The sequence below is a fragment of the Myotis daubentonii genome, chromosome X (genome assembly GCF_963259705.1).
Source record: "Myotis daubentonii chromosome X, mMyoDau2.1, whole genome shotgun sequence".
NCBI lineage: Eukaryota > Metazoa > Chordata > Mammalia > Chiroptera > Vespertilionidae > Myotis > Myotis daubentonii.
This window is the reverse complement of record NC_081861.1, coordinates 8,069,411-8,090,848: the sequence shown is the minus strand read 5'-3', so window position 1 is coordinate 8,090,848 and position 21,438 is coordinate 8,069,411. Positions and strand designations below refer to the sequence as shown.

Here is a 21,438-nt window from a genome sequence, read left to right as displayed (position 1 = left end):
GATATAATAAGTGCTTAAGACTGATATATTAGTCATATGTCCTGTGATATCTCCCTTTTCTCTTAACAAATTTTTGGGGGTTCGTGTACTGTTTTTTAGAACAGGAAATGCTTTTCTTGATTCCTTGTGGATTTCTATTAGTATAAACTCACACATGCCTTTGTGTTTACCTTGAAGAGGATCTCTGGAAGAAATAATCAGCAGAATTTACTGAGGTTAGTCAAATGTAATGTGCTTAGAAAGGAGAAATGAAAGCAACAGGACTGTAGTTGCATCAACTGGATACCTGGTTCCATAATAAATGTTTATGTGAACTTCTAACTAATGAATGACTACATAGGGGGTCAAGTATCATAGAAGGAGTTATAATAATAGTTTCAGACAGATGTAGGTTAAATATAAGGAAAAACCTTTGTGACCTCAGTCAGCTCAAGAGAAATGGTCAGTTTTCACAGGAGATGCTTAAAATTAACATAGAATAAAGCCAGTACTTCTAGGCAGGTGATTATTGTTCAAATTCCAGTAGTCTCTGTGCCTGTGGGTGTATCTGATTTCACCCTTTCTGAATATGCTACAGGTTGCCATTTAGATAGGTTTGAAATTTAGTGCAAGTCCCTGCATTTCTAGGAAGCTTCTTTGTTTAACACCAAGTTTCCAAACTTTGCTCTCTGTAAAAGTCAATGATTGCTTCATATGCACATTCAGGAGTTTATTGTCAGAGATTCAAATTCAGCAAGTCTGGGTGGAGTGCAAGACAACAGTTTTGGTTCTAGGTTGCAGGTTCAATCCCTAGCCCTGGGGCCCTGGTTGGGGCGGCGGTGACAGTAAATGTGTATCACTTAGGTCTCTCCATCCCTCCCTTCCACTCTTTAAAAAAGCAATGGACTGGTTGAGGTGGCTGGGACAGTAGATATGTCTATCACATAGATGTATATCTATTTCTCTCTCTCCCCTCTCCCTCCCTTTACCTCCCTCTTTCCCCCCCTCTCTCTTCCTCCCTCCCTTCCTCTCTCTGTAAAAACAGCTATGGAAAAAATATCCTGGGTGAGGATTAACAAAAACAAAACAAAAAACAAAGTGTTTTGAATGTGGGAAATCCCTTGATGACTCTTTGGAATGCAAATAACTTAGCAGTAGAGCCATTATAGTAGTTCTTGAAAAGTGTATGCAGGTATGGGGTTTGCTTGATTTTCTTCTCATCCTCTTTATTTAAGAATTTTATAAGGCCTGTGTCACAGTAGAAATATTAGATAATGCAAGGAAACAAACATGAAAACCACCTGAGGCCCTTGCCGGTGTTGCTCAATTGGTTGAGGATCCTCCTATGCACCCAGAGTCTGGTCAGGACATTCCCCATCGCCCCCCAAAAAACACCTTAAATTCTAGTACTTTGAGGACGCTTTAAACAATTTAGTATATCTTTCTGGACCCTTTTGCATAAATGTATATATGACTTTGTGTATTTTCTCCCCCACAAAATGGAATCAAACTATAAGTTTTTACAAAACCTTTTTAAAAACGTATCACTAACATCTTTTCATTACCAGTAATTGTACATTTACATCATTATTTTACTACATGCCCTTATAAGTTATTTAACTAGTCCTCTATTATTGGACATTTAGATTTTTCTCCAATGTTTTACCATTATAATTATGTTGTGGTCATCCTTATATATCTATTGAATATTTTGTACATTTTAATTTCACCTCTGCATCATGACATTGGTAACGCTCATCTTGCAGTGATACTCTGTAAATGGGGGAATTAATTTCCATTCCCTTGGGAGGCTATATAGTAAAGATAGGTCAAGTTATTTTGCAAATTGTGCACTCTAACTATGCTAAAGGATGTTTAGGTAAAAGTTGAAGAAAATATTCTAGCAGTAGGACCTGCCTCCTATCATTCGCCTGGGGAAAGATTGAAAGATCCTATAAGGCAGGGGTCCTCAAACTACGGCCCGCAGGCCACATGCAAATACAAATATTGTATTTGTTCCCGTTTTGTTTTTTTACTTCAAAATAAGATACGTGCAGTGTGCATAGGAATTTGTTCATAGTTTTTTTTAAACTATAGCCCGGCCCTCCAATGGTCTGAGGGACAGTGAACTGGCCCCCTGTTTAACAAGTTTGAGGACCCCTGCTATAAGGTCTTCCTAGCAAAGCTTGTTGGAATTGCATGTTCCCAGGCCTCATTCCAGACCAATGAATCAGAATCTGCCGCTTAGTAACATCTGCAAATGATGAACAGCAGAGTTTGAAAAGCACTAAAATAAGGGACCAGTTCCAAGAACTAGCTGAATCAGAGGAGGAAATCCCCTAATACACTTAACATGAGCTTTATATTTTATCATATACTAGAGGCCCAGTGCACAATATTTGTGCACTTGGGGGGGGGTGTTCCTCAGCCTGGACTGCGCCCACTCACAGTCTGGGACCCCTCGGGGGATGTCCACCTGCCAGCTTAGGGAGCAGGCCTAAGCTGGCAGGCGGACATCCCCCGAGGGGTCCTTAGAGCTGCCACAGAGGCAGGAGAGGCTCCTGCCACCGCCACTGCGTTCCCCAGCTGTGATCCTGGCTTCTGGCTGAGCGGCGCACCCCCTGTGGGAGCGTACTGACCACCAGGGGGCAGCTCCTGCATTGAGCATCTGCCCCCTTGTGGTCAGTGCGTGTCATAGCAACTGGTTGTTTTGCCATTCAGTCTATTTGCATATTAGCCTTTTATTATATAGGATACTGACTCCTGGCACTCACTCCAGACTTTCCAAATCAAAATCTCCAGGAGATGGGACCTAGGAACTTATTTTTTTTAAATATGTTTTTATTGATTTTTAGAGAGAGAGGAAGGGAGAGAGAGACAAACATTGATGAGAAACATGGATCAGCTGCCTCCTATACACCCTTACTGGGGGTGAGCGCACAACCCAGTTATGTGCCCTGACTGGGAATTGAATCTTTGACCTCTGAAGTACATGGGATGATTCTCAACCAACTGAGCCACATGGCCAAGGTCCAGGAACTTATTTTTAAAATGTTCCCCAGGTGCCCTAACCAGTTTGTCTCAGTGGATAGAGCGTTGGCCTGCGGACTGAAGGGTCCCAGGTTCGATTCCGGTCAAGGGCATGTACCTTGGTTGTGGGCACATACCCAGTAGGGGGCGTGCAGGAGGCAGCTGATTGATGTTTCTCTCTCATTGATGTTTCTAACTCTCTATCCCTCTCCCTTCCTTTCTTTAAAAAATCAATAAAATATATTTAAAAAAATGTTCTCCAGGTGCAATAAAGATTTAAAAAATAAATAAAAAGTTCCCTAGGTAATTGGATACAAAGCCAGATTTGGGACTCTCTCATGTGCAGCAAATGTTATAAATGATATAAACTACATTTTAATTTATACAGAGAACAATTGCAATTTTCAATTATGAAAGGAATGTCAGAATGAGTGAACTTAGTTGATATAATTTTGGGGTATCATTTCATTTTCTACATATTTGGAACTAAGAAAAACTAACTTATTTAGAATATCAGAAGGATATGCGTAATGATTTTAGAGAGAGAGAGAGAGAGAGAGAGAGAGAGAGAGAGAGAGAAACAGAGAAACAGAGAAACATCAATGTGCGTTGGTTGCCTTTCATACGTGCCTAGACCAGGGATTGAACCCACAACCTAGGTATGTGCCCTGACTGGGAATTGAACCCACAACCTTTTAGTTCACAGGTCGATGCCCTCACACTGGCCAGGGCAGGGCATCGCCTTTTAATTACTTTCCTGTGTGTACTATGCAGTTTGTAATGGACGATTTCTCATATTTTAAAAAAATAAAGTGTTCTTTATTATGTAATTACACAATTTTATAGAAAAACATCCCAGTTAACAGTTTAAATTATTCTAGATTCTTTCCAATCTTTGTTTATATGTGTATGTAATATAAAAAATTGGTATGTCCACTAACAACGTGATATATATATATATATATATATATATATTCTATTTACTAACATCATTTAAATTGTAAACTATATTGCATTCACACCACCTCTTGCTTACTCTTCTCCCCTGAAATTAGGCAATTCTGTTCTTTTTAAAATTTTTTATCTTTTACATGTTTAATTTGAAATGCACAGCTCAACAAAAAGTTTTTGTACCTTTTCTCTTGATGGCATTTCCCCTCCATTGTAGACATTTGAGCCTTGTGTACAAATTCTTAAAAGCACCAATCACATCCATTTGTTTAGATAACGTGGACTTTATGGCAGTGCAAAGGACCTGGAGAGAGATTTTACTGCTGATACTTGACTTTGAGAATGTTAAGAACAAACAAGCAAACAAACAAAAACCCTTTGATGTAAGTCTGATTTAGGAGTAGGCCATAAACATCTGAACTTCAATAGTTTGTCATATTTTAGGGTTTCCATTCTTGACTTTTTATGCATTAGTGGAGAAACTTTGACCTATTGTTCTTTGTAAAGAACTTGGTAATTCCTTGGTAAATTGGTAATTTACTGTGAGTGAGGGCTTTAAGACCTACTTCCTGTTTAGAATACTATTTATTTTAGTTCATGATGTTGAACGACCTGGTCAGATGTTACTGAAAAGCCTGTTTAATAACTCTCAGGTGGAGTCAATCACAGATGTTTTTAATAGTTTCTTTCCTCTTCCACTGACCACTTCAGAATCAGCAGCACTCTGCTTTTACACCTGGAAACGTAACCAGATTTTGCTTTGCTATAACTTGGAAAAATATTTCCACTAGTACATTTGTCATTTGTTTTTTTGATGGAAGTGAGTTTTCATCTAATGGGGCTATTTTCCAAATGAAGGAACATAGCTATCTGAAAATCTTTATTATTTATGCCTAAAATGTATTTGAATGTGCTTCGCTTTGGGGTCACATGTGATTGTGTGCTTCTCAGGGTAATTAAACAGGCCTCCTTTCAGTAGCATCTCACAAATAGACATCAAAAAGTCTACCTGTAGTCTCTGAACTCAAGCAAAATGTCACTGAAAAAACATATTAAAATAAAAGACACAATCGACTTTAGCAGGATGACATGTTGAGTGAGCCTTCTCATACACTTTCATTATAGTAGCGAATATATTCAAAGCAATGCAATGGAAATAACAGTTTAAAAGTCCATACCTCTATACTGAAAGCTTGTATCAAAATTGTGGAGCCCTGACTGGGTGGCTCAGTTGGTTGGAGCATAGTCCTGTACACCAAAAGGTTTCAGGTTCGATTCCCTGTCAGGGCACATGGCCGGTTGTGGGCTTGATCCCCAGTGTGGGGCGTGCAAGAGGCACCCACCCAATCAATGATTCTCTCTCATCATTGATGTTTCTATCTCTCACTCTCTCCCTTCCTCTGTGAAATCAATAAAAATATATTTTTCAAAAGTAAAAATCAAAGGCAGATGCTTTCATAAAATGACAGGTTGAGAGCAGCAGGAGACAGACAGACTTGGTCTGTGAAATATTCATTTTCCCAGTTATGTCAAAGGGTTAGTTTTGAGCTATCTGCTTGATAGATAACAAATTGATACATGTATTAAGCTGAATAATTGCACCTGAAAGATGTCTGTGTCCTAATCCCTGGAACCTTTGAATATGTTACCTTACAATGCAAAAAGGAATTTGCAGAGGCAGTTAAATTAAAGATCTTGGTAGATTTTCCTGAATTATCTGCGTTGGTCCCGTGTAATAACAAGGGTCCTTATAAGAGAGTAGGAAGGGTGGCCATAGTCAGAAGGAGATCTCATGATGGAAGTGATGCAATTGTTGGAAGTAGGCAATGAGCCGAGGAATGTGGGCAACCTCTAAAAGCTGGAAAAGGCAAGGAAACAGATTCATTCTTCCCTAAGGCATCCAATAGGAATGCAGCCTTGCCAACAACTTGACTTTAGTGAGATTCATTTTAGACTTCTGATCTACACAACTGGAAGGTAATACATTTGCGTTGTTTTAAGCATCCGAATTTGTGGTAATTTATTACAACAGCCATAGGAAATGAATACAATACACACCGCAGCCATTCATTCATTTGTTCATTCATTCATCAAATAAATATTTAGTGTCTATAATGTACCAAGATTGTGCTAAGTGCTAGAGGCATAATGAAGAAAACCAGACACAGGCCCCATTTTTATAAAGTATAAGTAGAGGGAGTTTATAATTGGTACAAAGAAGATTTGGAGATTGGAATTAGTGAAAATCAGATGAAAGGGCTGTTAAAATATAGGTTTGTTTGATGGGAATGGTAGGGTTGGGAGTAGCAGGCAACAGGATACCACTCCATTACTACTTGGTTTTCCCTTTTTAACTTTTTATTCTGAGATAATTTGCTACTAACAGAGGAGTTGCAAAGATAGTCTAGAACAGTGATGGCGAACCTATGACACGTATGTCAGAGGTGACACACGAACTCATTTTTTCTGGTTGATTTTTCTTTGTTAAATGGCATTTAAATATATAAAATAAATATCAAAAATATAAGTCTTTGTTTTACTATGGTTGCAAATATCAAAAAATTTCTATGTGTGACATGGCACCAGCGTTAAGTTAGGGTTTTTCAAAATGCTGACATGCCGAGCTCAAAAGGTTCGCCATCACTGGTCTAGAAAGTTCCAGTATGCCCTTCATTCAGTTTTCCCTTGCGTTAATATCTTAACCAGAGACTGAAGAAATTATTGTTAGTACAATACTATTAACTAAAGTTAGGACTTACTTGGATTTCACCAGGTTTTCCACTGATGACCTTTTGCAATGCTATGATTCAATCCAGGATCCCACATTGCTTTTATTTTTAAATATATTTTTACTGATTTCGGAGAGGAAGGGAAAGGGAGAGAGAGATGGAAACATAAATGATGAGAGAGAATCATTGGTTGGCTGCCTCCTGCACACCCCATGCTAGGGATCGAGCCCGCAACCTGGGCATGTGCCCTGACTGAGAATAGAGCCTCCTGGTTCATAACCATGCCAGCTGGACCCACATTGCATTTAGTTATGTCTCCTTAGTCTCTTCCAAGATGTAGTAGTTCTTTAGTCTTTCCTTGTGTTTCATGATCTTGAGCTTTTGAAGAGTATTGTTCAGTTATTTTGTAGAATGTCCCTTAATTTGGGTTTGTCTTATGGTTTCTCATGATTACATAGATACAGGCTATGAATTTTGGCATGGATACCACAAGAGTGGTAATGCCATTCTCTGCATTATAGTAAGGGGTATATGATGTCGACTTGGATTACTGGTGATGATAACCTTGATCACTTGGGTAGGGTAGCATATGATAGGTTTTCTATACTATTAAATACATATTTTTATATTAATATGTTGGGGGTAGATACTTTGAGACTATGCAGAGATCTGTTTCTCCTCAAACTTTCCTGCATTGTTTTGGCACTCATTGGTGTATTTTCCCTCTAGTGAGTATTACTGTGGTGTTATAATGCTGATTTTCTATTTTCCATATTCCTTTTACATTTATTAATTGGAATTACCTCTTAGTTTTATGTGGTCTCTTCCTAAATATGACTGTTGAATTTCTGAAAACCCCCCAAATTGGGGAATTTGTGGTTGAGGAATTTTAATATATCTTAAGTTATTAAGATACTTTCCTTTTCTCATATATAGCCAGTCTCCATTATATGCTGATTTCTTGATTAATTCTTTGGCGTTACCACTTACAAATTGCCATTGCCCTTGTGTGTGTTTATTTCATTTTGCTGTAGTTTGGGGTACTACTCCGTCTCTCCATGGAAAGTGGCTTGGGAGTGAGGCATCTGCAGTCCTTGCTGTGAATATTGTTTCTGAGAGGCAGAGTGATGACCTGGAAAGTGCTTGGGTTTCAGAATACGGCAGACCTGGTTCCAGTGTTGCCTGTTCCTGTTAGGTACCCTGGGCAAGCTAAGCTACCTAACATTTTGAAGCCTTAGTTTTTCACTTAAAAATAACGAATATTTCTGATACACAAAAATAATAAAGAATAACACAATGGAGCTTGTGTACTTACTACTCAGCTTGAGAAACAAAATCTTGAAGGTTAGAGATAATGCTTATAAAGCATGTGATACATATCTGAGTGTTCATTAAATGATAGTGATAAAATACTGAGCAATGTTCCAGGCTAGTCATTGATAGACTACTTTGTAAAGTGAGCAGTGTTTTTATGTTTTTGTTTTTAATATATTTTATTGATTTTTTTACAGAGAGGAAGGGAGAAGGAGAGGGATAGAGAGTTAGAAATATCGATGAGAGAGAAACATCGATTCAGCTGCTTCCTGCACACTCCCTACTGGGGATGTTCCCGCAACCAAGGTACATGCCCTTGACCAGAATCGAACCTGGGACCCTTCAGTCCGCAGGCCAACGCTCTATCCACTGAGCCAAACTGGTCAGGGCAAGTGAGCAGTGTTTTGAAGCCTTCATAGTGTTCATCTTTATTTGAACAAGTTCTTTTATAGTATAGTTTTTAGGATATGTTGATTTCTTCCTCCTCGCGTTTGCAGAAACAGATCCATGTACCCTCTGACCTGGTTCTGTACTTCATTGTTGGTGTTTGCATTAAGAGACATAGCTGATAAGGCCAGCGTTTACCTTTTGGAAATGAAATGCTTCTTATCTTGAGTAAATACATATGCAGGTTACTCATGTTGGTATTGTGCCTTGCCTCAGGAAAGGTTTTGTGTACATTTTAAGCATGCCATATATTATGATAGATTAAGTGTTTAGTTAACATTCATAGAAGGACAGTAATTCTTTTTAAAGTAGTGTTGGAGTAGTTGAAATCTATTCGGTGAATTTGTATTTGACCTCTTATTATATTTATCAGCCATATAAATTAATATCTATAACACTAAAACATTGTTATTTGATGCTTTTGGGGGGGTGACCTTACCTAGAGACAGTAAGATTAAAGGATCATTTTTGTAGACTGTAATTTTCCTGGCTTCTGACTATGTCAACTCCATTATCTATCAGTGATCTCTAGTTTGCCATTTGTGGGTCATCCTTCCTTTCTTGTGTAAGAACTCTAATTGGCAAGGTGTGAAAGTTACTGATTAATATAATCGTGTGTGTGTGTGTGTGTGTGTGTGTGTGTGTGTGTGTGTGTGTGTGTTTAAAGGAGAATAATTATAGTAGCTGAAAGCTCTCCTCTGGATTTGGGTGCAAATTTGACAGGTTTACTTTCGACTCTGAATTAGAATGGACCTTTTTTTTTTTAAAAAAAAAAAAATAGATTTTATTGATTTCTTACAGAGAGGAAGGGAGAGGGATAGAGAGCCAGAAACATCCATGAGAGAGAAACATGGATCAGCTGCTTCCTGCACGCCCCCCACTGGGGATGTGCCCGCAACCAAGGTACATGCCCTTGACCGGAATCGAACCCGGGACCCCTTGGTCTGCAGGCCGACGCTCTATCCACTGAGCTAAACCGGTTCTGGCATAGAATGGACCTTTGAAGACCTTGGCCATACCTTTTTTAAAAATATTTTTAAATTGATTTTTAGAGAGAGGAAGGGAGACACAGAGAGAGAAACATCGATGTGAGAGCAGAAAATGAACACCCCCTACCTAGGATCAAGCCCATAACCCGGGCACATGCCATGACTGGAAATCGAACTGGCAACCTCTCCTTGCATGGGAGGATGCCCAACCAACTGAGCTATACTGGCCAGGGTTTGGCCATACCTTTTTAGTGGAATTTTACCTTTAGCAATATGTCTGAGACAGCAGTTATAACTTTGTAAAGTTGTTTACTCTGAATGCTGACTACTTTTAATCCATAGGATCATAGGATAAAGTGAAGTATGTAGCTTATCTTGGCACATGACTTGTGCTTGCTAATTTCATCAGAGGGCATCAAAACTAATTCATTATTCTTCAGAGCAGATCTGCTGACCTATCACAATGGAAAGACTTCTAGCTAATTATAGGGACATTTAGGACTTATTCGTCGTCTTGGGTTAGAGAGAAAATCATAAACACTTGTTTTTAGATATCTTCTAAGTTTAGCATTTCTTACTTTTGTTCTTTTGTTTCTTACTTTTGTTCCTTAACTCTTTTTAAGCCCTTTTTACAGAAATACAATTGAAATATAATATTGATATGTAATAAGCTTAAAGTGTACAGTGTATTGACGTGATACATTTATCTATTGTAGTATGATTGCCACCATAGCATTAGCTAGTACCTCCATCATGTCACATAATTATCATTTTACTAAAGGCCTAATGCACGAAATTTGTGCAAGAGTAGGCCTTCCTTCCCCCAGCTGCTGGCACCGGCTTCCCTCTGGTACCCGGGACCCAGGCTTCCCTTCAGCCACTGGCAGGCACCTTGCTTCCCTGGCGTCATCCAGAAGGATGTCTGGTCTAATTATCATATTACACTTTTATTATTATAGATTATGTTGACAACAGTTAAGATTTAGTCTCTTACAACTTTATTTTAAAAATATTTAAGGAAGCCCTAACTGGTTTGGCTCAGTGGATAGAGTGTCGGCCTGCGGACTCAAGGGTCGCAGGTTCAATTCCAGTCAAGGGCATGTACCTTGGTTGTGGGCACATACCCAGTAGGGAGTGTGCAGGAAGCAACTGATTGATGTTTTTCTCTCATTGATGTTTCTAACTATCCCTCTCCCTTCCTCTCTGTAAAAAATCAATAAAATATATTTTTAAAAAATATTTAAGGAACTCGTATAGTATTTGTCTATGTCTGTCTTATTTATCTCACTTAGCATGCCTTCAAGATCTATCCCTATTGTTACAAATGGCAGGATTTCCTTATTTCTTTTACAGCAACAGTAATTTTATTTATTTTTCTAGTTTTATTGAGATGTGACATAATGTATAAGTTAAAAGTGTACAACGATTTGATATCTACATTAATAAAAGATAAACATGCAAATTGACCATACCTTTGCTATGCCTTAAGCCATGCCCACCAGCCAATCAGAGTGACTATATGCAAATTAACCCAACCAAGATGGCAGCCTGCAGCCACGGAGCTGGAGCAAGCAGGAGGCTTGGTTGCCCCAGTGATGGAGGAAGCCAAGCTTCCCGCCTGCCGCGGCGGCTCTAAGTTCCACTCAAGGCAACAAAGTTTCAATTATAGAAGATAAATAAACCCCAGATACCTGCTTTCAGCCGGCCGTGGCCACAGAGCTGGAGCAAGCAGGAGGCTTGGATTGGCCCTGGCGATGGAGGAAGCCAAGCTTCCTGCCCGCACTGGCCGGCTCTGAGCTCCACTCAAGGCTACAAAGTTTCAATTATAGAAGGTAAATAAATCCCAGAATAAAAAAGAAAAAGAAAAAAGGAGAGGATGGGAGCTTCCGTCGCCGGGGGGCTTGGCCAGCCTGAAAACAGCCCTCAGCCCCTCACCCAGACTGGCCAGGCACCCCAGTGGGGACCTCCCACCCTGAAGGGGGGTGTGACCAGCTGCAAACACCCATCAGCCTCTCACCCAGGCTGGCCAGGCACCCCAGTGGGGACCTCCACCCTGAAGGGGGTGTGGCCAGCCATCAGCCCCTCACCCAGGCTGGTCAAACCTCCATGGGGTGAGGGCCCCCACTGGGGAGGGGCTTGATCAGGCTGGCCAGGCACCCCAGCAGGACCCCCACCCTGATCTGGGACACCCTTCAGGGCAAACCAGCCGGCCCCCACCTGTGCACCAGGCCTCTATCCTATATAATAAAAAGGTAATATGCAGAACGACTGGGAATGACTGGCCACTATGATACACACCACCAGGGGGCAGATGCTCAATGCAGGAGCTGTCCCCTAGTGGTCAGTGCACTCCCACAGGGGGAGCTCTGCTCAGCCACAAGCCAGGCTGATGGCTACCAGCACAGCGGTGGTGGTGGGAGCCTCTCCCACCTCCTCAGCAGCACTAAGAATGTCCGACTGCAGCTTGGGTCTGCTCCCTGCTGGTAAGAGGACATCCCCCGAGGGCTGCCGGGCTGCCAGAGGGATGTCTGACTGCCAGCTTGGGCCTGATCCCCCAGGAAGCGGGCCTAAGCCAGCAGGTGGACATCCTCTGAGGGGTCCCAGACTGCAAGTGGGCATAGGCTGGGCTGAGGGACCCCCCCGAGTGCACAATTTTTTGTGCACTGGGCCTCTAGTATGTATGTATTACAAAATGATTACCATGAAAAGTTAACTTCCAATATATGTTTTTCAAGGTGTTGGTTTATTATGCAGGTGGGTTTATAACAGTTATGAAATGTAGCAACTGCTGCATTGCTGTATGGGAGGAGTCAAAATCACTAACAAGGGATATCTGTCAGTGATTATATAGAAAAGAATTGTCAGGCAAAAATAAATACATATATAAATAAGTACAATAAAGTGAAGCACTCATTTGACTGGTATTAGAAATGTGCATGAGAATTTCTACGCTTTAATTTGGAATTTGATTCTTCATTCAGGATCGGAAATTAACTAAAGCTGAGCAGCAAAGATTTAAGGAAGAAGCAGAGATGTTAAAGGGTCTCCAACATCCCAATATAGTTCGATTTTATGATTCCTGGGAGTCTACATTGAAAGGAAAGAAATGCATTGTATTGGTGACTGAACTTATGACATCAGGGACATTAAAGACGTAAGTTGACCCTGATAGTGTTAATGGAGTTCTTTTTGGAAATAATTTTCAGTGTCATAAAAGTTGCTTGTAAAATAACAGTAATTGATTAAAGAATTTGTAGAATCTGAATCTAGAGACTATGTTTCAGAGCAGGTTAAAAATTATGATGTTAATGAATGTTGTTAGAAAATAGTGTTGTGAAATTATTATTTGTGGGATAGCATAGGAGTTTAGAATTAGAAATCATAGAGATAATATAATGTTGTGTAAAAGATACTGAAAAGTTAGGGGTGTGGTCAGGTTCACATAGCTAGTGAGCTATATACTATGTGATTATAGTCCATTGCTTTGTTTCTGACTAGTTTTTCATTTGATGGTTTAATCACTTATTTGTAGCTATTAAATGTGGGGCACACTTTCTGTTTCCTAGCATCCTTACACTAAAATTTTACATAGTTAAAGCCTCTAGTGATCTATATAAGTAGTTATTAAGAAGTAGAGGTGGACTTTTTAAAAAATATATATTTTTATTGATTTTAGAGAGGAAGGGAGAGGGAGAGAGAAACATCAATGATGAGAGAGAGAATCATTGATCAGCTGCCTCCTGCACACCCCCTACTGGGGGTCGAGCCCACAACCCTGGCATGTGCCCTTGACTGGAATCGAACCTGGGACCGTTCATTCCACAGGCCAAAACTTTATCCACTGAGCCAAACAGCTAGGGTGAGATCTACTTTCTTTTTAAAATTGTGCTGCCATTTCACAAAAGGCCACTCTAATTGGAATGATTCTTGTTTTGAATTCAAAATACTAAACTTGGTAGGATGTCTTTTCTAAGAATGCAGCCTTAGATTTAGTATTTTCTTCATAACATTTTCTTTCCATAACAGACAATAAAAAACAACTTAATGCCCAGCCAGCATGGCTCAGTGGTTGAGCATTGACCTATGAATGCAGGAGATCACGGTTTGATTCCCAGGCAGGGCACATGCCCGGGTTGTGGGCTCAATCCCCATGCAGGAGGCAGCCAATCAATGATTCTCTCTCATCATTGATGATTCTATCTCTCTTCCTATCCTTTCCTCTCTGAAATAAAAAAATACATATTTAAAAGAAACAAATAAAAAACCCCAACAACTTAGTGATGGTAATAGTAGTTATTGACATGTGGTCTTTTGTTTCTTTATATAGGTACTTAAAACGATTTAAAGTCATGAAACCAAAGGTCCTAAGGAGCTGGTGCAGGCAAATTTTAAAGGGGTTGCAGTTCTTGCACACTAGGACTCCTCCTATTATTCACCGGGATCTCAAGTGTGACAATATTTTCATCACGGGACCTACTGGATCTGTGAAGATTGGTGATCTAGGCCTCGCTACCTTAATGCGCACATCATTTGCTAAGAGTGTCATTGGTGATTAACATTTTATAGTTGATTGGTTGGGTAAAGAGAGTTGTTGATTGTATTTGTCTAGAACAGGGAGCAGCAAACTACAGCCCATGGGCCAAATTTGGCCCTGCTGCCTATTTTTATAAATAAAGCTTTATTGGAGCACAGCTATACCCACTTGTTCGTGTATTGTCCATGGCTGCTTTTGTACTACAATGGCAGCGTTAAGTAGTTGTGACAGAGACCATATGATGGCAGAGCCTGAAATATTTACCATTTGTGTCTTAATGGAGAAGTTTGCTGACCTCTGGCCTAGTATGTGAATTTGCTTTGAAATATTATATCTTGCCTTATTTTTGAGATATCCTAGTGTATTTCTTTTGTGGGGTATATTTTAAATTATTGAAAGTTTCTAAGGACTTAAGAAAGCTGATTTACTAATTTAATTATGAAAAATTTCAATAACTAAAAAGGATAGAAATAAAAACAAATTTTAGTGATCATGACCTAATCTTGAGCATTACAGATTGTACTTTATCAGAACAGAAAGTTAATGAAATTCTTTAAGTGCTTTATATAGATATAGCAAGTATTCAACAAATTTTAGATGTATAAATTTCTTTTAGGAAGCACAAATTAACTCAAGTAATTCTTATGGAAAAGGGAAAGTAAATTTTGTGAATACATTTTTCTTTTTAATAAAAGTGTGGTTGTGGTGTTACCTTGTAGGGACTCCTGAGTTCATGGCCCCCGAGATGTATGAAGAGCACTATGATGAGTCTGTAGATGTCTATGCTTTTGGAATGTGTATGCTGGAAATGGCTACTTCGGAGTACCCTTATTCTGAGTGCCAAAATGCAGCTCAAATATACCGTAAAGTAACTAGTGTAGGTATAACTTCATTCTTTTTACTTCACAAACTGCCATATTTCATGCTGAAGTTGGTTTAAGTAAACTGAGTAAAACCTAATTTTGGTTTAGTTCTGTATAGCAGTGCTAAATTAAATATAATTGTAACGAAACAAGTTTTAGATATATGTTGTATACCTGTATCCTATTGGGGTCATATAAAATGCTCTGTATTCGTATCCTTGGGAAAACATAGACATATCATCACTATCTATTTGTTTGTAAAGAATTTTTAGATACTTATTAGATGGTTCTTATTTTCCAAACCTGAATAATAAAGATTGGCTAAATAGTTTTGAGGGTCTCTTTTAGTGCTAAAAGCCTGATTAAGAAAGGGCATTCAAAATATAGTTCAACAGATACAGTATTTGATTCTTACTATGAATAATTTTTTAGAAATTGCAAGGAATGCAAAGATGTATAAGAAGTGTCTGTTACCCACAAAGAGCTTACATTTTTAGCAGGAGAGTGATATAAATTCACAAATAATTATACAAATAAGTGCATGGGAGTATTTATTGTAAGGGACATAAGGGAGGTAGAAGCAAAGTGTTAGGATTGTTCAAAAGAGGTCTACATCATACCCAATTAGGTGACTCAGGCCAGGAAGGCGATCGTTAGACTGTTTCCAGTAACTAATGCTAATAGGTGCTGTTTTTAAATGTGTATGCTGTATGCCACATGCCTTCATCTTTATATCTCTACAAGATGGTGCTATCTTCAGTTTATAAATGATAAGACTGAGTATCAGAGATTGTGACTTATCCACATTCACATTGCTACTACTAATGGATCTTGACCCTAAGTCTGACTTCAGAGGCTTGTGTTAGATAGACAATAAGAAATAAGGCCAGCCCTGCTGGTAGCTCAGTTGGTTTGAGCATCATCCCATACACCAAAAGGTGGCAGGTTCCATTCCCGGTCAGGGCACATACCCAGGTTGCTAGATCAATCCCCAGTTGGGGGGTGTGTAGGAGGCAACTGATTGATGTTTCTCACTCCTTTCCTCTCTCTGAAAAAGTCAATTAAAAAAAGGAAATAGGCCAATGTCCAGAATATGGGATTTTCTATAGCAGTGGTTCTCAACCTTCCTAATACAGTTCCTCATGTTGTTGTGACCCCCAACCATAAAATTATTTTCGTTGCTATTGCATAACTATAATTTTGCTACTGTTATGAATCGTAATGTAAATATCTGATATGCAGGATGTATTTTCATTGTTACAAATTGAACATAATCAAAGCATAGTGATTAATTACAAAAACAATATGTAATCATATATGTGTTTTTCGATGGTCTTAGGCGACCCCTGTGAAAGGGTTGTTCGACCCCCAAAGGGGTTGCGACCCACAGGTTGAGAACCGCTGTTCTATAGGAAAAATGACCTAGTTTCTCCAACAAATCATCAATTTAATTGTTTATTTCACCTAGCCATTCTAGAAGACTTTGAAATAATATTGATTTCGAATATTTGCAATAAAGCAGTCCTTCTTAGGAATTTTCATAAGTGTTCTTTAATAACATTGAATTTTTTTCTGATTTCAAAAAATATTTGTTTATTATATTTTGCTAATTGGGGTGGTACTGTTTGTACATTTTGGGGTCTTGTTTTTTTTTTTACTTAATGTTACAGTATGAGAATTTCCCATGTTAATAATTACTTTGAGAACATTTTTAATTTCTACATAATATTGGCACATATATATTACATAATATGCAATTTTGGCTCTATTATTGTTGATTTAGATTATTTACAACCTTCACTGTTATCTGTAGAACGAGGACAAAATCCCTGTCAAAAAGTTGTTAAAGACACACTGTATGTATATATTTATCTCATTTAAAACTTGAATATAGTTTAGGGTAAAAACCATTATTGTAATAAAAGTCATGTTGATTTGGGCTTTCAGTTGCTTCATTTGTAACTAGAAACCATTTTCTCCTCCCAGGGCATAAAACCAGCCAGTTTCAATAAAGTCACTGATCCTGAAGTGAAAGAAATCATCGAAGGTTGTATTCGTCAAAACAAATCTGAAAGGTGGGTGCTGATGTAGTGAAATGACATAACTGATGGATGCATTTTTCTCTTACCTTGCACCCGGTCATTTTCTGACCTTTGCATGGAAGCGAAACCCAAACCATACTGTCTTTAGTAAAGTTTATCAGTACATCTTGTTTGCCATTTTAGACTTGGGTATCATCTGCTAAATTTTCCTTGAAGCAACATTTGAGTTGTGTGTGTGTGTTGTGACAAGCTTTCATCACCTTGAGGCATCAATTTAAGTCAGTGGGTTCCCCCTCCCCCATTAACTTACTTCTGACAGTTGATTAAGTAGAGAGCTTCTGTGGGTCACCTTCATGTAAGTACTTAAATGGTTTTTTAATGATAGTTTTTTAAAAATGTAACCATCAACTCACCAGGTTTTTTAAATTTAACCCTATGTCCTTATATTATGACTAGAGGCCCGGTGCATGGATTTCGTGCACATTGAAAGGAAACTAATTAGAAGAAATATTTTAATATCACTATTTGCCCTTTCTCTATAATAAAAGTGTCAACCAAATTCACAATGGACAATGACAGATCAAAACACACGTGTGTGATTGGCACCAGCAAGAGCTTTATATGTATCGCGCATGCGCGAGTCAACTTAGCTATATATAAATATATATATTAAACTTGCTTAATTAGACCTGCTTTCTGATTTAGCTAAACTTTTTCCAGCCCACTGAAGCACCCCAACTTCTCTTTCAGGTAATTGTCAGCAACACAGCAAATTATTATTGTAGATCATGCAGGGAGAGCAAAGGGTAAAATATTTAACTGCAGCAGTGTTTTTTTTTACTATATTCTGTGCAGTGAGTAAACCTGAAGTTATTTTTCAAGGTCCACCATTTCTTACTTCTTCTCAGTTGGGTCAAGTTTCTAAACTTTCTAAATCTCCATTTTCCAGCTAATGAAAAGAAAATAGGATTCCACCAAGTCTCCTACCTACCTACTCCAGGACTTCTGTGAGGATCAAATGAAATGAGGCAGAGGAAAACGCTTCACAGACATTTGGTTAAAGTGTAAAATGTTTGCATCTGGCTATAAAGCAAGTCATCTTCCTGGGCTGAAGAAACTTCAAGGAGGCTAGTCGCTAGGGAGAGGAAGCTGGGCGTTGCTACGTGATGTCATTACCTGGCCCCCACAGCAGCCGTTTCCGGTCTGAGCTGGGCTGGGGGCCACATTTTGCACCATGGGGTCTTGGCAGTGTTTTGCTGCGATTCGGTGGGCTGTTGCTCTGGGGTGGTGGTGGGGCTTCTGTCCCACTTGGGGGAAGCTGAGTGTTGCTTTGTGGGTGCCAGGTCCTCAGTGCCATTTCTTTGTAAATGGCCAGTGCGCATCATGACAGCTCCTGTGTTGAGCGTCTGCCCCCTGGTGGTCAGTGCACATCATAGCGACTGGTTGGATGGTTGGAGGGACACTTAGCCTATTAGCCTTTTATATATATAGATGGTAAAGTTGATAGGGCTGTTTTTATTCAAGAATTGGTATTCTAGATTATTTGTATCACAATTTCTGTTTTTCTTGTGGACAACTCCTTTTAGTTTTAGCTTATATTTCCCTTTCATTTGAGCTTTGGACAGTTGCTGACTTAAATTGAAGGATTAGTCATTTGATTTTTACCTCCTTATTGATTTTGGTTAATAAAGTTGACAGGTCCTGCCCTGGCTGGTGTGGCTCAGTGGTTGAGCATCAACCTATGAACCAGGAGATCATGGTTCAGTTCCCAGTCAGGGCGCATGCCCAGGTTGTGGGCTCGATCTCCAGTGGGGGGGGGGGGCATGCAGGAGGCAGCTGATCAATGATTTTCTCTCATCATTGATGTTTCTTCCCCTCTCTCTCCCTTCCTCTCTGAAATCAATAAAAATATGTTTTTTAAAAAGGTCCTTTATAGAAAGTATTTCCACCAGCATTTGATTGACTGTTACCTACACTTTTATTATTTTTCTATCTAAATTTAATGTTGCTTATCTAAGAATACATAAAGCCACTAAGGTAAGGCCTGTGTAATTATAGCTTTATTACAGAATATTCTTTGTGTTTGTACCAACAGGCCATATCTAGGTATATATTTGTTTTCATTATGGTAAAATTTATATAACATAAGATTTACCATTTTAGTCCTTTTTGTGCGTTATAATTTAGTGGTATTAAGTACATTCACATTGTTGTACAACTGTCACCACTATCTTTTTCCAGAACTTTTTCAGCATCCCAACAGAAGCTCTGTACCCATTAAACAACTCCTCATTCCCTCTTTCCCTCAACCCTTTGTAATCTCTCTTCTACTCTCTAGCTCTATTTGCTTATTCTAGTTACCTCCTATAAATGAAATCATACAGTATTTCTCCTTTTGTTTCTGGCTTATTTCAGTTAGCATAGTTTTCAAATTGTAGCATGTATCAGAATTTCCTTCCTTTTTAAGGCTGAATAATATAACACACATATATACATACATACACACACATAAATATGCCACATTTTGTTTATTCATGTTTCTGCTAATGGACACTGGTTATTTCTACATTTTGTCTGTTATGAATACTTCATGAAAATTGGGGTACAAATATTTGCTTGAATCTCTGTTTTCAATTCTTTTCGGTATAAACCTAGGAGTGGAATTACTGGATGATATGGTAATACTACATTTAATTTTTTAAAAATATTTTTATTGATTTCAGAGAGGAAGGGAGAGGGATAGAGAGATAGAAACATCAATGATGAGAGAGAATCATTGATCGGCTACCTCCTGCCCTCCCCCTACTTGGGGGAGATCGAGCCTGCAACCCAGCCATATGCCCTTGCTGGAATCGAACCTGGGACCCTTTAGTCCACAGGCCGATGCTCTATCCACTGAGCCAAACTAGCTAGGGCTACATTTAATTTTTTTTAAGAACCATCCAACTGTTTTCCGCAGCAGCCACACCATTTTGCATTCCCTACAGCAATGTAGGAAGGTTGTAATTTCTCAACATCCTCACCAACCCTTGTTATTTTCTGTTTGTTTGTTTGTATGATTTTTGGTAATAGCCATCCTAGTGGGTGTGAAGTGGTATTTCATTGTGGTTTTGATTTGCATTTTCCTAATGACTGATGATGTTGAGTATGTTTTCATGTGCTTATTGGCCATTTGCATATCTTTGGAAAATTGTCTATTTAAGTCCTTTGCCCTTTTTTAAATTGAGTTGTCTATTTTTGTTCTTTTTGAGCTGTAGGAGTTTAGGCCTGCTCTTTTTAAGCAAGGCTAAAAATACTATGTTGAAGTAGCCATTTTAGTTTGGATTCTGATTATTGTTTGTACAGCATTTTAATTACGATTTATTAAGAACACTGGAATATTCAAAAGGATTCATGGCATATTTATTGGAAAGAGCACAGGTTTCAGTGTGAGCCTAAAATTCAAATCTGGACTCACTTAATCAGTGTGATATTGATTTAACTGTTACTCAAAACAGGCATTGTTTTGATGATTAAAAAGATAATGAATGCATATAAAATCCCTAACAGAATGATATGTATTTAATGAATGGTATCTTTTGCGATTGCTATAATTATTCTTTAGTCAAATAGGCAAAATTTTCATTGAAGGTAGAGGGTTTAACTTGGTTGCGCTTTCTTAAACACATCTCACCTTAACCTTAAAACTAATTAGTCTGAGCAAGATTATTCTTTGTATATCACTGCCTTAGTTAAATATTTGTCTTTTTTTCTTCTATTTCTTTTTTTTCTTTATTGATTAAGGGTTATTTGTCTTTTGATCACTAAATATGTAGAGGGTTTAAATCCTTAACTTACAGGATAACGCTTTGTCAATATGCTTTGTCTGTTTTAAATAGCACAGGAGGGGCTTTCTACATAGACATTATGGAATACATCAATTTTAGTGCTCCCTGGCCTGTAATACAGATAGATTAGATATTATATCTCTATTTTGGAAGTTGGTCAAAGGAAAGGAAATTAATTTCCCAGCTTGTAAAAGAATCTTTAGAACCCCTGTACTTTTTTTTTTTCTTCAAAGATGGTTAATCCCTGATACTAGGCTAGTCTTTTATCCATTGTATGTATACTTTGGCCTAAAACACTAGACATAAATACTTCAAGAAAACCATGGGACTTTACTGAACTAAACTGTAAATTAGCTTCACCTATGGTATGCTCTAAAGAGTGACATACACTGACTAGATTATGGCTAATGAAGTCTACAAGTTCTATTTTTTTAAATGTTTTTATTATTCTTAGAGAGAAACATCAATGATGAGAGAGAATCATTGATTGGTTGCCTCCTGCATGACACCTACTGGGGATCGAGCCCGCAACCCGGGATGTGCCCTGACCAGGAATCGAACCAGCGATCTTTTGGTGCCACACTGGCCAGGGCTACAAGTTCTATTTATAACATTTGCAAAGAATTTGAACTTCTAATTTAATTTAGAGTTTACATATCTGGAAGAGTTTTTCATTTCCTTGGCAGGCAATATGTTGCTTGAGTCTTAACACATTGCGGACCAGTAGTTTTAT

At 38.6% G+C, this 21,438-nt stretch overlaps 1 protein-coding gene across 1 annotated transcript in view; it reads left to right on the top strand.

Moving 5' to 3' along the window:
• WNK3 (WNK lysine deficient protein kinase 3) overlaps positions 1-21,438 on the top strand; it is a 114,650-nt gene that overhangs the window by 26,049 nt on the left and 67,163 nt on the right. Inside the window, exons 3-6 of the mRNA XM_059680105.1 lie at positions 12,421-12,593; positions 13,767-13,987; positions 14,693-14,850; positions 16,823-16,911. Of these exons, the coding sequence (XP_059536088.1) occupies positions 12,421-12,593; positions 13,767-13,987; positions 14,693-14,850; positions 16,823-16,911 (641 nt within the window). The remainder of the gene's footprint in view (positions 1-12,420; positions 12,594-13,766; positions 13,988-14,692; positions 14,851-16,822; positions 16,912-21,438) is intronic.